Source organism: Nicotiana tabacum, chromosome 11 (assembly GCF_000715075.1).
Source record: "Nicotiana tabacum cultivar K326 chromosome 11, ASM71507v2, whole genome shotgun sequence".
Taxonomy (NCBI): Eukaryota; Viridiplantae; Streptophyta; class Magnoliopsida; order Solanales; family Solanaceae; genus Nicotiana; species Nicotiana tabacum.
The window spans coordinates 100,022,039-100,037,903 of NC_134090.1; the positions used below are offsets into that span (position 1 = coordinate 100,022,039).

At 37.9% G+C, this 15,865-nt stretch overlaps 2 protein-coding genes across 2 annotated transcripts; both read right to left on the reverse strand.

Moving 5' to 3' along the window:
- Positions 1–7,590: 7,590 nt before the first annotated feature.
- LOC142166541 (protein SLOW WALKER 2-like) lies at positions 7,591–9,040 on the reverse strand. Its single transcript, XM_075225925.1, has 2 exons — positions 8,447–9,040; positions 7,591–8,299 (listed from the first exon to the last, which is right to left on the reverse strand). Exons 1-2 carry the CDS (start codon positions 8,636–8,638, stop codon positions 7,880–7,882), a joined length of 612 nt encoding a protein of 203 aa, XP_075082026.1. The 5' UTR covers positions 8,639–9,040; the 3' UTR covers positions 7,591–7,879.
- A 5,049-nt stretch (positions 9,041–14,089) lies between these two features.
- LOC142166326 (protein SLOW WALKER 2-like) lies at positions 14,090–15,545 on the reverse strand. The gene is made up of 2 exons (XM_075225316.1): positions 15,298–15,545; positions 14,090–15,150 (listed from the first exon to the last, which is right to left on the reverse strand). Exons 1-2 carry the CDS (start codon positions 15,487–15,489, stop codon positions 14,536–14,538), a joined length of 807 nt encoding a protein of 268 aa, XP_075081417.1. The 5' UTR covers positions 15,490–15,545; the 3' UTR covers positions 14,090–14,535.
- Between the last annotated feature and the right edge of the window lie 320 nt (positions 15,546–15,865).

The window sequence follows — 15,865 nt, forward strand, 5'->3', positions numbered from 1 at the left end:
CTAAACTGAGTTTTTCCGTGCAATCAGCATTAGGGTTTTAAACCCTAAACTGAATTCTCCTTTTAGTCAGCATTAGGGTTTTAAACCCTAAACTGAACTTTTTCCTTTTAGTCAGCATTAGGGTTTTAAACCCTAAACTGAACTTTTCCCTTTCAGCCAGCATTAGGGTTTTAAACCCTAAACTGAGCTTTTCCATGCAATCAGCATTAGGGTTTTAAACCCTAAACTGAATTTTCCTTTTAGTCAGCATTAGGGTTTTAAACCCTAAACTGAACTTTTTCCTTTTAGTCAGCATTAGGGTTTTAAACCCTAAACTGAACTTTTTCCTTTTAGGCAGCATTAGGGTTTTTCCACCCTAAACTGAATTCTTCCTTTGTTCGGCGTCGGGGTTTTAAATCCTAAACTGAACCTTTCCCCAGCTAGTCGGTATTAGGGCTCCAACCCTGAACTGAGCATGCATATCCTCTTTCATCAATTTTATGAATTTCCTGGCGAATAATTAACGAAATTTTCCTAGTGAAACTGGGGCAGAAAATTTCGTTCGTTTGTTTTCTCCCGCAGGTCTAACCTCGAGCCACATGGATCGAAATGACCCACGAGATGAGTCCCAGTTCGGAATCAACGAAGAAAAGAAGAAAAAGAAAGAAGATGTCCCGAGATATCGGAGTAGATGGAAGGCGGATTGACTCCAACATTGGATTATGGTCCTAAACCCTGCCAATCACGTCTCACTCAGTATCCCAGAGTTTAAACGAGTCGCCGCAACTCGCAAGCATCAAGATTCAGATCGAAGTCTACAAACAGAATCAGCTAAGACCCAAGATCAAGTCGTAAAAGAATCATAGATAGGAATCTTGTAACTAGCAGCTGACATGCTTATAAGTAGTTAGTTCGGTTTCCAATTTTCGTTTGGTTGTAATAAGGCGGTCAGTGAAGCAGCAGTGACAACAGCAACAGCAGTAGCGGCAAGCATTGCAATCCCATGGTAGTCCCAGCTACCAAAACTTCTCGAACTACATTGACCTGATTCCTGTTTAGCCCAGGATATGTAGGAAATCTTTGAAGCAAGATTCGGTCAGATCTTTCAAAAAACATGCTTCATACGGAGTGGTCCATAGGCAAAAATCGCTCGTACACGCTCACTTTATCTTTGCACGAAAACTCTTCGTGTTTCCGAATAAAGAGGGGCAGCTGTGAGCACGTGATTTTTGTTTTTTGCGCAACAGTCGCTCCAAAAGAATAAAAATTGGTCCTGCTGTACAATTTTTGGATTTCCTTGCGGCACTTTGTTGATTTATTTGTGACTTTGGCCCGTTTTTATTTATTTACTTTATTAAAACAAAATTCAAAAAATGTGTACGTGTCATGCATAATCTGAACCGTAACATGGTTTAAATAGAAAAGCATAAACAAGCATCTTTGTCCGTGATTTTGTTTTGTTTAATGTTACCTGTTTTGAATTATTTTAATGTGTGTGCAAATAGTTGTATTAGGTGTTTATTTTTAATTTGATTTTACTTAGTTTTGTATTTTCATAATAAAAGAAAAAGAAAAAAAAAAGAGAAAAAAAGGGGGCCCTTCCCTTCCGGACTTGGGCCAATTTTAACAAAATTGGCCCAAACAAACAGCCCAAACCCAGGCCTGCCCGGTCCAGACCACCTGATACCCAGGGCGTCCAAACGACGCCGTTTTAGTCCAGTGTGATCTGGGCCGTTGATCTCAGATTGATCAACGGCCAAGATCACTTCCCCACAACCCACTAAGGAACCCGACCCGTTTTCACCCGGGCCAACCCAAAACCCTTTACCCTCAAAACGACACCGTTCCACTTAAGACCATCAGATCCAAGCCATTGATTTCAGTTGATCCAACGGCTGAGATCAACCCACCCATTCCATATATAAACCCTTTAACCTTACCCTGCCCCCCCCCCATCCGACACCCCAGCCTCCGTCTTCAACCTCATCCCCATCAAACCCTAGAGCCGCCCCTGTATCCCCCACCATGAAAACCGGCGGCATGAACGCCGGTGACCTTCACCTTAACACCATAGAACCCCCTCACCACCCTGAACATAGACCTGTTGACCGCTTAGTTCGAATCATCCCCTAGGTCCTCGAATCTTCATTTGAAGATTCGAGTCAAAACTCGGTTTACACCAACCAACCCCAGCTTCACACCAGACACTCCCCAGACCCTCCTCGTGACCAAACCATACTTGGTTTGGTCCGAATCTGATCAGGGAAGCATGAATCCCAGATCTGAGTTTCGGAACTTTGTAGTTCTTCATCACTGGTCCATGTCAGTCCGAGCCACAGAGATTAAGGTCTAATGGACCTTAATCGAAGTGTTTCTCTTCTGAGAAACACTTCGATTAAAGTCCGTTCAGCCTTAAGAAAGGCCTGTCCAAATCCGAGTTCAAACTTTTGACTTTTCAAGTTTTAAGGTGAGTCTGCTTTCTTTCCTTTACTTGTTTTAGTCCGTGTGATTTGTTTTAAAAGTCTGTTCATATTTTGTTTTAATTTTATCAACTTTTGTTTATCCACTTTACCTGAACCTCTGTGTTCGTCTGAATCCCCCCCTCATATTCTGATAAGGCATATGTATTTGTTGTGCAATAGGTTTGAATTTCAAGTTTGTACTGACTAGTTGACTCCTCGAGTGCATTTCTGCTTAGTCAGTATAATTCGAACCATGTATCGATACTGTTTAAATGTCTGATTTTTTGCTACGATTGTGTATGTTAATGCTAATATAGTCGAGCCGACATATGTCGTCAATTAGTTTCAACTGTCTGAACAAAGTAAATCGATTTGCTTCTGTTGAACATTTTACCTGAATCAATTAAGAACCAGTTTTGCTTACTTATAGCTGTTGATTTGGATCAGTAATGTAAAAGGGATGTTTGGTTTAAACTCTGAATTGGAGGGCATGTGCACTCGTGCACAGCATGTGCATTGATGCACCTCATGTGCTTTGTGCACAGCCTGTTTTCCTGCATAAAAGGGATTTTGAGTTAAAAATGGTTTGACAGCATATGCTGTCAGATATATTCTACTGCCCATACTTGCTTTTAGTTAATAAAATAGGAAAGATAAGTCTGCCAGGGAATATTGATGGGTTTAATACTTAATTAGCTAAGGTGGAACTGAAAATGGAAGGCACATGGGAGGGGTATGGTGATAGTTTAAAACAGGCTGTTAAAAGGGGTAAGGAGGGCATATAAAAGGGGCAGACATCTGACTGAGGTGGGGGGGAGATACAGAATTAGAGGGGGAAAGAAAAATACACACACGGGGAGGAGTTTTGAAAGAGAAAGCTTGAAATACATACAAAGAGATACAGACAGAAGAGAAATACATACACTGTGAGGATAGAAAAGAAAAAGAGAGAGTTGACAGAAATAGAAAGAGAGCAAGAAAGAGATAAAACAGATTAGGAAATCAGAAACTTGGTCTTGTTTGTCTGAAGCTCATCTATTGTCAATACGTTAGGCAGTGTTGCTTCTTCTAAATTTCAATCGAGATTGTCGTTAGTGTTTGTTGCATTTGGTATATCCCGGAATTGGATTGTCTGGAGTATTGTTGCCATCACACTGTGTGCTGTTTCATTTGGCTTTCTCTTCTTCAACTCTAGTTCCACCTCGCAATAGAATCATTTCTGTTGTGCTGTTCTGATTGCTGTTGCTATTCTGCTTACTGTTGCTGCTGCATTTCTGCCCTGCTGCTACTGCTAGTTCTGTTTCTTGCTGCTGCTGATTTCCCCATCTTTTTCTTCTTCTCCTTTGCATTTTCAGTGTTTCCAGGTACACATTTCAAATCCAACTTTGGTGTTAACTGTAACAATTCAAAAGCATGAAATGAAAGGAGTTCTTGAAGAAGATTTAGATATCTGTTTTGTAATGCTTGTGATATATTGACTTCAGTTGTATAAATTGATTAGTGTGATTCAGTAATGAAAGATTAGTTAGATAATACTCAATCAAGTTTAGCCTCTCGCATCTTAGTTTATAGTTGTTTGTTAGTACAAAATGTAATGATACAATACATAGAAGGCATGGAGAATTAGTATAGATTTTTGACTGGATTTCCGTTTAACTGAATGACATGTATAGAATAGAATATTTTCACCTTACACAAATGTTCCTTGTTCATTTTAGTTTTTTCTTTTATCATAACTCGCTAGGCAGCATATAGAAGCGCATTCACGCCTCCGCAAGTAACGAGACATAGTGGTTAATTCCCTTAAATTCAGCTTCAATAAGTCTAGTTAAATTCAATTCAAGGAACGTTAGGACGCAAGTATAACATTGGGTCAATCTCGAACGTAATTTTTTTTGTCCAATTGAAGTATGTTTCACAAGTTATGACATCCCTCCACTTTGTAAATAATTAATCAGTAATTGATAAGAATCCGGATTAGGCAAAAGCATATAGTTTATATTAGCACGTCCCTTTTCTTTTAATTTTAGAGACGAACTTAATATAAAGTATAGTCACTATAGGTTTATCCTTTAAAAAATAATGAGACGAGCCTCGCCAAATAAAAATGCAAACTGCGGGGCCCTCAACAACTAATCATAATATTTAGAATTCAGGCTAGGCCGTTTAGTGAATCTCATGGCCTTCTCAAAAATAATAACGTGTTAGACTCTTTAGGCGCGGCTTAATTAAATCATATTCTTAAATTCGGGTGCGCATTGATGTGACCCAAATCCAAGTCTCAACGGAGTCAAAATGTGTTAACAACTACGGGTGCATTGACTGTGACGTGGTTTGAGATGCAATTTCAGGACGTTGCAATTCTATAAAAATAAATGATAATAATAAAAGCGGTTTAAACTTAATAAAAGTACATAAGACACAACATGTATTTAAATCAGATATTTAGCCATTATAACAATTTAAGCGACCGTGCTAGAACCACGGGATTCGAGGGTGCCTAACACCTTCCCTCGGGTCAACAGAATTCCTTACTTAGAATTTCTGGTTCGCAGACTTCATTTGGAAAAGTCGAAAATTTCCTCGATTTGGGATTCAAGATAAACCGGTGACTTGAGACACCAAAAGCCAAACCTTTCCCAAGTGGCGACTCTGAATTAAATAAATAATCTCATTTCGAATATTGTCACTTAAATTGGAAAAACTCCACCCGCGCATCCTACCCCTCGGGGCGGGCGCGCAAAAAGGAGGTGTGACATTTACTTTTAATTTTAGCAACCTTAGATATCTTACATTTGCTTTTTTCATTTTTAAATAATGGTTATATTTCTTTTTATATAATTATAATAATAATAATAATAAAATTAAATTATAATTTTATATAAATATAATATATACAAAAATTAATATATCAAAAAAATAGGATATAAAATTAAAATTATAAAGATCTTAATATAAAATTAATTATATACACAATAAATGATAAATTAAAAGTTCAAAAAAATGAAAAGATGAATAAAATAATAATAAATCAAATTTGCTGTTGATGAATAGTGTTGCACCATGCACTATAATGGTGCAAGATTTGGTGTTTCATTGGAGCAAAAATATACTAAATTTTACACCAAATTTAAATTTGGTGTAAAAAATAGTGCACCCTTGGAGATGCCCTATGGGTGACGGTGTTGGATGTTGCCTTTTGGAATAAATTACCTCAAGCTTCATTTTTTTCTTTTTTAAGATTTTCCAAACAACTTATGTATTCTCTAGATGGCCGCTAAACTTTTGTAGACAGAGGCAAAGTTAAAATTTGAAGTTTATGGATTCAGTATTTTAGTTCTTTTAAATTATTGGGTTTTAAATTAATCATTTCTATATATTCCATGAATTTCACAAGACAAATATAAAATTTGAACAAAAGTTACTCGGCTCGGCTGAACCAGTAAGCAAAGTCTAGCTCCGCCTGTGCCTGTGGATGATTGAAAAGAGAATTAAGTTGCAAATAAATGAACTAATGCAACTCATCAAACATCGTTTTTCCATTAATCATTCATCAATAGAGCTTCTGAATCTTTGTATAAAAGTCTACAACTATGAAATGAGAGCTTCAATGGTGTATCATGATTCAAAATTGAAGGAGGGGACCAACACGCAGTTGGTTGATTCTGCTCAACGAAGACCATCAATATAGTCATTCAAATAAAATTTAGAAAGTACTCCAAATTCTTTCCTAACATGAAAATGTTGATTCAAAGTGGGTGCTGTTAAATATTGCTTATAGTACCTTCTGGAATTTTATACTGAAATTTGATAGCGTTTGGAGCTGATTTGAGGTGATTGAGATCGAAATTTTCAGTTGAAAATCGAAGAAGAACACAGCTACAATATACCACTACGGTATACAATATGTTGTAGGAGTATATAGCTATACTGCAACACTATACTATTATAGTTTACAAAATAGTATACCGCTACAGTATACTAATATAGTATAGGAGTATATAGTTATACTGCAACAGTATACTATTATAGTATACAATATATTGTTATGGTATACTGTAATAATATGCAAGATACTGTAACAATATGCTGTAATAGTATACAATATACAATAATAGTATACTTATTACCCGTAAATTCACTTGTCTTTTCCCTTTTAATTTATTTTAAGCTTTTACCCAAGCGTGAGGGGCATACTCAAAATGCAAAAAAAAAAAAAATTATAGTATGCTATATGATGTAATGGTATACTCTTACAATTAGGTCCTTTTAGAATTTTAATTTTTTTTTTTGACAACTGATATTATTTCAGTTTAATAATTGAATTAAATTTTTTTTTAACTCTTTGCGTACACTTATATACCCTGTTGGTATAGCTATATACTATACCGGTATCATATGTTAGTTAATATTTTTTTGATTGTATTAACTACATTTAATTGGTACACAATTTGATTTTTCTTTAGTAATAATATATATAAAAAAAATAGTGAAAACTGTAAATGAAATTAGATTATGAAGAGAAAAAGAATATAAAAAACATAAGTTAAATAAAATTAGAAAAGGAAAAAAGAAAAAAAATAAGAAGAAAACGAGGGAAAAAAGGAGAAAAGAAAAAAGAAAAGAAAAGAAGCATAGAAACACAAAAAAAATGGAGAATAAAGAAAAATTTCCCCACAAAACCTATTATGGGTAGGAAATGTAAATAGTTTATGGGTAGAAAAATAAATGGGTAGACAAGGGTAAATAATTTTGTTTTTGTGGGTAGACAAGGGTAAATAGTTTAATAACAATTGCTCTCCTTGGGTTCCGACCTCCAATTCACGTTCAGAGGAATATATTTGTGAAAATTACATATCTTAAACTACAAGGTGTGGTCGAGTAATATCAATCCCTAACTATTTACGGCATTTCAGGTTTTCAGCACATCACAACCTTGTCAATATAGAACAATAAATAAAATGTGATCAATTAGTTGTCTAATGTAAATAAACTTGCAAAATATTTCTGTTGTTTCTAATGTGTATTGGAATTAAATTGGTCGGAATAGTAGATTCGACAAGATATAAATTGGTTGGAGTTATCAGCTAAACTTTTTAAGATTACAACACAATACATTAGGTGCTGGAAAAATTGAGGCAACAATATGGGGTATATAAAGAGTTCCTTCACCTATCTCGGGAGAATCTGTGATAATAGGCTATCAAAATCAGCAACTCTTTAATGTAAACTAGGGGCATGCTTAATTTGAACTCTTTCTCTTCTTTCTTGATTTAGTGGGCTTTTCTGCGCTGTCCTTGTTAAGCAAATGTTCATAGTCTTCAAGGCTAGCAAACGGGGATTTTCCGGCACGCTTGTCTGACTTCCTTTTCTTTTTCCTTAGATGTACAACATCCTCTTCATCAACTTCATCTGCCTTTTCTACATCATTTTCATCATCACTGCCCGGAATTAATGTCAGCTCCATCATGTTCCAGAAGAGCATTCATCTCATCATCGCTGTTATCACCAAGCAACTCGTCATCATCTTCGTTAGCAACCTCGTCCAAATCACTGTAATCATATTCACCGTTGGCTTCCAAGGGAATCCCACCGGACTCTAACATGCTGTCGATTTCCTCATTTTCACTCTCATCAGCAGCCTCTTCATCAATCTCATCTTCGACATCGCTACCATCCGCAGTCAAAAACTCCTCAGCAGCCTCATCCTCTGACGTCTTCTTCTTTTTCTTCTTAGGCTTCTTCGACAACTTCATCTTATTTACGTAGAATTTGTGGAAGACGAGATCCTCAGGGGGTACATCTGTTTCAGCCAAGGAGAGAATTTCTGACCCAATCAACTGCCCTTGCATGTCAAGCTGCAAGAAAAACAAGATAAATGTGATAAAACAAGAGATATTAAATAATCACGTCAAACTTACGTGCAAGCAATGACGGAGTAAATCAATTAAAGCCTGAATCAAAGTGGTATTGGTAAATATCCTTTGTTATCTATAACAACTAACCTTCTTAGCTGGTTCAATCTGGGAGGCACCATGCCAAGTGCTTTGTTTTGGTTTCTTTTCCATGAACTTGTCGAGGAAGGCATTCAGCGAAAGATCATTCAGGGGGTTACCATTATACACAATGGTTGCTCCTGAAAGAAGGGTTCTAGCCATGGTAGCAACTGATGGGTGCGCATGCGATACCAGTACCATCAGCTCCCACCAGCTAACACGATCTGCATTGCTGTTTATTTGTACAAGTCAACAAAGAAAAATTACATTTCCTGTATACTCAGAGAAGAAATTGATAAAATATTCTATTACTTGCAGTAGAGAGGTTCGCGTGCTGGCAACAAGAGTGCAGTAATTAGGATATCCCCATTTACACAAGGTCAGATACCAACTACCTATGACTTCGCATTTCTAAGGTGTATTCTACACATACTCCCTCCATTATATTTAATATGACACTTCCGTTTTTATCCATTCCCACCTTTCTAGATTTCTACATCTAGAAACTCTTTAATTTTAGTATATCTTTTTACCCTAAATGATGTCCTATTTTTTTGGAACAGTGGTTTCTTGGCCAGCTTGCGAACCTAAATGAGAATCTCTTACAGGAATGACATGGCATGTTGTAGACCAAAAGACACAAAGGGTACTTTGGTTATGTTTCCAAACAAACACTGTCATATAAAAGGAAAAAGAGGAAGTAACAGAACTTATATTTTTATGGAGTCTCTATTGTACAATCTCCCACAGAGTCTCCCCAATATACAAAAAAAATAATAATAAAACAAAAGGGAATCTCCCCAGCACATCCCAGCGAGTCCTTTTGTAAAAATTCCCCAGCAAGCTTACCCCAACAAATCCTAGAAATCCCGCTTTGAAATAAATCCCCAGCATGCCCCATTGTACAAAAATCCACACAAAGAATCCACTTTGTAAATATTCCCCACAGAGCTTCCTTTTTGTACAAATTCCCACAAAATACCTCCAATAAAATCCCCGTTGAGAACCTCCAAGCAAAACGGGACACACAAAAAAAAAAAAAAAAGAGCCTAACGAAGCAAGTCATCACAGAATCCGGAAATACCAGCCTGAGCAGTCTAAAGGTTTCGCCATTCGAATCAAATCAGTGGCGGGACTTCGCAACAGAAATAGAGACGCAACAAAGCAATTGGGAACGATCAAGGTCACCGAACCGACCGTCATTTCCGAACTAACAATTGTTCTTTGTCTGAAAAGTTGAAACAGGTATAATCCAAGACAACCGTGCAAGAAGCAGGTGTCGCCCAAAGATGAAGGTACACGGGTACAAGAAACATTTTGACAATAAAGAATTCACTCAAAAGGTAAGTTCCCGCAAAACTCCCTTTTATCTTCTATTAAAACAAGAAAACTCAAAAAAAATAGATCATGTAGTATTCTCGAACTTTATCCCCAGCCGATCAGCATTAGGGTTTTAAACCCTAAACTGAATTTTCCTTTTAGTCAGCATTAGGGTTTTAAACCCTAAAGTGAACTTTTTCCTTTCAGCCAGCATTAGGGTTTTAAACCCTAAACTGAGCTTTTCCATGAAATCAGCATTAGGGTTTTAAACCCTAAACTGAATTTTCCTTTTAATCAGCATTAGGGTTTTAAACCCTAAACTGAATTTTCCTTTTAGTCAGCATTAGGGTTTTAAACCCTAAACTGAATTTTCCTTTTAGTCAGCATTAGGGTTTTAAACCCTAAACTGAACTTTTTCCTTTTGGTCAGCATTAGGGTTTTAAACCCTAAACTGAACTTTTCCATTTCAGCCAGCATTAGGGTTTTAAACCCTAAACTGAGCTTTTCCATGCAATCAGCATTAGGGTTTTAAACCCTAAACTGAATTTTCCTTTTAGTCAGCATTAGGGTTTTAAACCCTAAACTGAACTTTTTCCTTTTAGTCAGCATTAGGGTTTTAAACCCTAAACTGAACTTTTCCCTTTCAGCCAGCATTAGGGTTTTAAAACCCTAAACTGAGCTTTTCCATGCAATCAGCATTAGGGTTTTAAACCCTAAACTGAATTTTTCTTTTAGTCAGCATTAGGGTTTTAAACCCTAAACTGAACTTTTTCCTTTTAGTCAGCATTAGGGTTTTAAACCCTAAACTTAACTTTTCCCTTTCAGCCAGCATTAGGGTTTTAAACCCTAAACTGAGCTTTTCCATGCAATCAGCATTAGGGTTTTAAACCCTAAACTGAACTTTTTCCTTTTAGTCAGCATTAGGGTTTTAAACCCTAAACTGAACTTTTTCCTTTTAGGTAGGATTAGGGTTTTAAACCCTTAAACTGAACTTTTCCCTTTCAGCCAGCATTAGGGTTTTAAACCCTAAACTGAGTTTTTCCGTGCAATCAGCATTAGGGTTTTAAACCCTAAACTGAATTCTCCTTTTAGTCAGCATTAGGGTTTTAAACCCTAAACTGAACTTTTTCCTTTTAGTCAGCATTAGGGTTTTAAACCCTAAACTGAACTTTTCCCTTTCAGCCAGCATTAGGGTTTTAAACCCTAAACTGAGCTTTTCCATGCAATCAGCATTAGGGTTTTAAACCCTAAACTGAATTTTCCTTTTAGTCAGCATTAGGGTTTTAAACCCTAAACTGAACTTTTTCCTTTTAGTCAGCATTAGGGTTTTAAACCCTAAACTGAACTTTTTCCTTTTAGGCAGCATTAGGGTTTTTCCACCCTAAACTGAATTCTTCCTTTGTTCGGCGTCGGGGTTTTAAATCCTAAACTGAACCTTTCCCCAGCTAGTCGGTATTAGGGCTCCAACCCTGAACTGAGCATGCATATCCTCTTTCATCAATTTTATGAATTTCCTGGCGAATAATTAACGAAATTTTCCTAGTGAAACTGGGGCAGAAAATTTCGTTCGTTTGTTTTCTCCCGCAGGTCTAACCTCGAGCCACATGGATCGAAATGACCCACGAGATGAGTCCCAGTTCGGAATCAACGAAGAAAAGAAGAAAAAGAAAGAAGATGTCCCGAGATATCGGAGTAGATGGAAGGCGGATTGACTCCAACATTGGATTATGGTCCTAAACCCTGCCAATCACGTCTCACTCAGTATCCCAGAGTTTAAACGAGTCGCCGCAACTCGCAAGCATCAAGATTCAGATCGAAGTCTACAAACAGAATCAGCTAAGACCCAAGATCAAGTCGTAAAAGAATCATAGATAGGAATCTTGTAACTAGCAGCTGACATGCTTATAAGTAGTTAGTTCGGTTTCCAATTTTCGTTTGGTTGTAATAAGGCGGTCAGTGAAGCAGCAGTGACAACAGCAACAGCAGTAGCGGCAAGCATTGCAATCCCATGGTAGTCCCAGCTACCAAAACTTCTCGAACTACATTGACCTGATTCCTGTTTAGCCCAGGATATGTAGGAAATCTTTGAAGCAAGATTCGGTCAGATCTTTCAAAAAACATGCTTCATACGGAGTGGTCCATAGGCAAAAATCGCTCGTACACGCTCACTTTATCTTTGCACGAAAACTCTTCGTGTTTCCGAATAAAGAGGGGCAGCTGTGAGCACGTGATTTTTGTTTTTTGCGCAACAGTCGCTCCAAAAGAATAAAAATTGGTCCTGCTGTACAATTTTTGGATTTCCTTGCGGCACTTTGTTGATTTATTTGTGACTTTGGCCCGTTTTTATTTATTTACTTTATTAAAACAAAATTCAAAAAATGTGTACGTGTCATGCATAATCTGAACCGTAACATGGTTTAAATAGAAAAGCATAAACAAGCATCTTTGTCCGTGATTTTGTTTTGTTTAATGTTACCTGTTTTGAATTATTTTAATGTGTGTGCAAATAGTTGTATTAGGTGTTTATTTTTAATTTGATTTTACTTAGTTTTGTATTTTCATAATAAAAGAAAAAGAAAAAAAAAAGAGAAAAAAAGGGGGCCCTTCCCTTCCGGACTTGGGCCAATTTTAACAAAATTGGCCCAAACAAACAGCCCAAACCCAGGCCTGCCCGGTCCAGACCACCTGATACCCAGGGCGTCCAAACGACGCCGTTTTAGTCCAGTATAATCTGGGCCGTTGATCTCAGATTGATCAACGGCCAAGATCACTTCCCCACAACCCACTAAGGAACCCGACCCGTTTTCACCCGGGCCAACCCAAAACCCTTTACCCTCAAAACGACACCGTTCCACTTAAGACCATCAGATCCAAGCCATTGATTTCAGTTGATCCAACGGCTGAGATCAACCCACCCATTCCATATATAAACCCTTTAACCTTACCCTGCCCCCCCCCCCCATCCGACACCCCAGCCTCCGTCTTCAACCTCATCCCCATCAAACCCTAGAGCCGCCCCTGTATCCCCCACCATGAAAACCGGCGGCATGAACGCCGGTGACCTTCACCTTAACACCATAGAACCCCCTCACCACCCTGAACATAGACCTGTTGACCGCTTAGTTCGAATCATCCCCTAGGTCCTCGAATCTTCATTTGAAGATTCGAGTCAAAACTCGGTTTACACCAACCAACCCCAGCTTCACACCAGACACTCCCCAGACCCTCCTCGTGACCAAACCATACTTGGTTTGGTCCGAATCTGATCAGGGAAGCATGAATCCCAGATCTGAGTTTCGGAACTTTGTAGTTCTTCATCACTGGTCCATGTCAGTCCGAGCCACAGAGATTAAGGTCTAATGGACCTTAATCGAAGTGTTTCTCTTCTGAGAAACACTTCGATTAAAGTCCGTTCAGCCTTAAGAAAGGCCTGTCCAAATCCGAGTTCAAACTTTTGACTTTTCAAGTTTTAAGGTGAGTCTGCTTTCTTTCCTTTACTTGTTTTAGTCCGTGTGATTTGTTTTAAAAGTCTGTTCATATTTTGTTTTAATTTTATCAACTTTTGTTTATCCACTTTACCTGAACCTCTGTGTTCGTCTGAATCCCCCCCTCATATTCTGATAAGGCATATGTATTTGTTGTGCAATAGGTTTGAATTTCAAGTTTGTACTGACTAGTTGACTCCTCGAGTGCATTTCTGCTTAGTCAGTATAATTCGAACCATGTATCGATACTGTTTAAATGTCTGATTTTTTGCTACGATTGTGTATGTTAATGCTAATATAGTCGAGCCGACATATGTCGTCAATTAGTTTCAACTGTCTGAACAAAGTAAATCGATTTGCTTCTGTTGAACATTTTACCTGAATCAATTAAGAACCAGTTTTGCTTACTTATAGCTGTTGATTTGGATCAGTAATGTAAAAGGGATGTTTGGTTTAAACTCTGAATTGGAGGGCATGTGCACTCGTGCACAGCATGTGCATTGATGCACCTCATGTGCTTTGTGCACAGCCTGTTTTCCTGCATAAAAGGGATTTTGAGTTAAAAATGGTTTGACAGCATATGCTGTCAGATATATTCTACTGCCCATACTTGCTTTTAGTTAATAAAATAGGAAAGATAAGTCTGCCAGGGAATATTGATGGGTTTAATACTTAATTAGCTAAGGTGGAACTGAAAATGGAAGGCACATGGGAGGGGTATGGTGATAGTTTAAAACAGGCTGTTAAAAGGGGTAAGGAGGGCATATAAAAGGGGCAGACATCTGACTGAGGTGGGGGGGAGATACAGAATTAGAGGGGGAAAGAAAAATACACACACGGGGAGGAGTTTTGAAAGAGAAAGCTTGAAATACATACAAAGAGATACAGACAGAAGAGAAATACATACACTGTGAGGATAGAAAAGAAAAGAGAGAGTTGACAGAAATAGAAAGAGAGCAAGAAAGAGATAAAACAGATTAGGAAATCAGAAACTTGGTCTTGTTTGTCTGAAGCTCATCTATTGTCAATACGTTAGGCAGTGTTGCTTCTTCTAAATTTCAATCGAGATTGTCGTTAGTGTTTGTTGCATTTGGTATATCCCTGAATTGGATTGTCTGGAGTATTGTTGCCATCACACTGTGTGCTGTTTCATTTGGCTTTCTCTTCTTCAACTCTAGTTCCACCTCGCAATAGAATATGGGGTATATAAAGAGTTCCTTCACCTATCTCGGGAGAATCTGTGATAATAGGCTATCAAAATCAGCAACTCTTTAATGTAAACTAGGGGCATGCTTAATTTGAACTCTTTCTCTTCTTTCTTGATTTAGTGGGCTTTTCTGCGCTGTCCTTGTTAAGCAAATGTTCATAGTCTTCAAGGCTAGCAAACGGGGATTTTCCGGCACGCTTGTCTGACTTCCTTTTCTTTTTCCTTAGATGTACAACATCCTCTTCATCAACTTCATCTGCCTTTTCTGCATCATTTTCATCATCACTGCCGGAATTAATGTCAGCTCCATCATGTTCCAGAAGAGCATTCATCTCATCATCGCTGTTATCACCAAGCAACTCGTCATCATCTTCGTTAGCAACCTCGTCCAAATCACTGTAATCATATTCACCGTTGGCTTCCAAGGGAATCCCACCGGACTCTAACATGCTGTCGATTTCCTCATTTTCACTCTCATCAGCAGCCTCTTCATCAATCTCATCTTCGACATCGCTACCATCCGCAGTCAAAAACTCCTCAGCAGCCTCATCCTCTGACGTCTTCTTCTTTTTCTTCTTAGGCTTCTTCGACAACTTCATCTTATTTACGTAGAATTTGTGGAAGACGAGATCCTCAGGGGGTACATCTGTTTCAGCCAAGGAGAGAATTTCTGACCCAATCAACTGCCCTTGCATGTCAAGCTGCAAGAAAAACAAGATAAATGTGATAAAACAAGAGATATTAAATAATCACGTCAAACTTACGTGCAAGCAATGACGGAGTAAATCAATTAAAGCCTGAATCAAAGTGGTATTGGTAAATATCCTTTGTTATCTATAACAACTAACCTTCTTAGCTGGTTCAATCTGGGAGGCACCATGCCAAGTGCTTTGTTTTGGTTTCTTTTCCATGAACTTGTCGAGGAAGGCATTCAGCGAAAGATCATTCAGGGGGTTACCATTATACACAATGGTTGCTCCTGAAAGAAGGGTTCTAGCCATGGTAGCAACTGATGGGTGCGCATGCGATACCAGTACCATCAGCTCCCACCAGCTAACACGATCTGCATTGCTGTTTATTTGTACAAGTCAACAAAGAAAAATTACATTTCCTGTATACTCAGAGAAGAAATTGATAAAATATTCTATTACTTGCAGTAGAGAGGTTCGCGTGCTGGCAACAAGAGTGCAGTAATTAGGATATCCCCATTTACACAAGGTCAGATACCAACTACCTATGACTTCGCATTTCTAAGGTGTATTCTACACATACTCCCTCCATTATATTTAATATGACACTTCCGTTTTTATCCATTCCCACCTTTCTAGATTTCTACATCTAGAAACTCTTTAATTTTAGTATATATTTTTACCCTAAATGATGTCCTATTTTTTTGGAACAGTGGTTTCTTGGCCA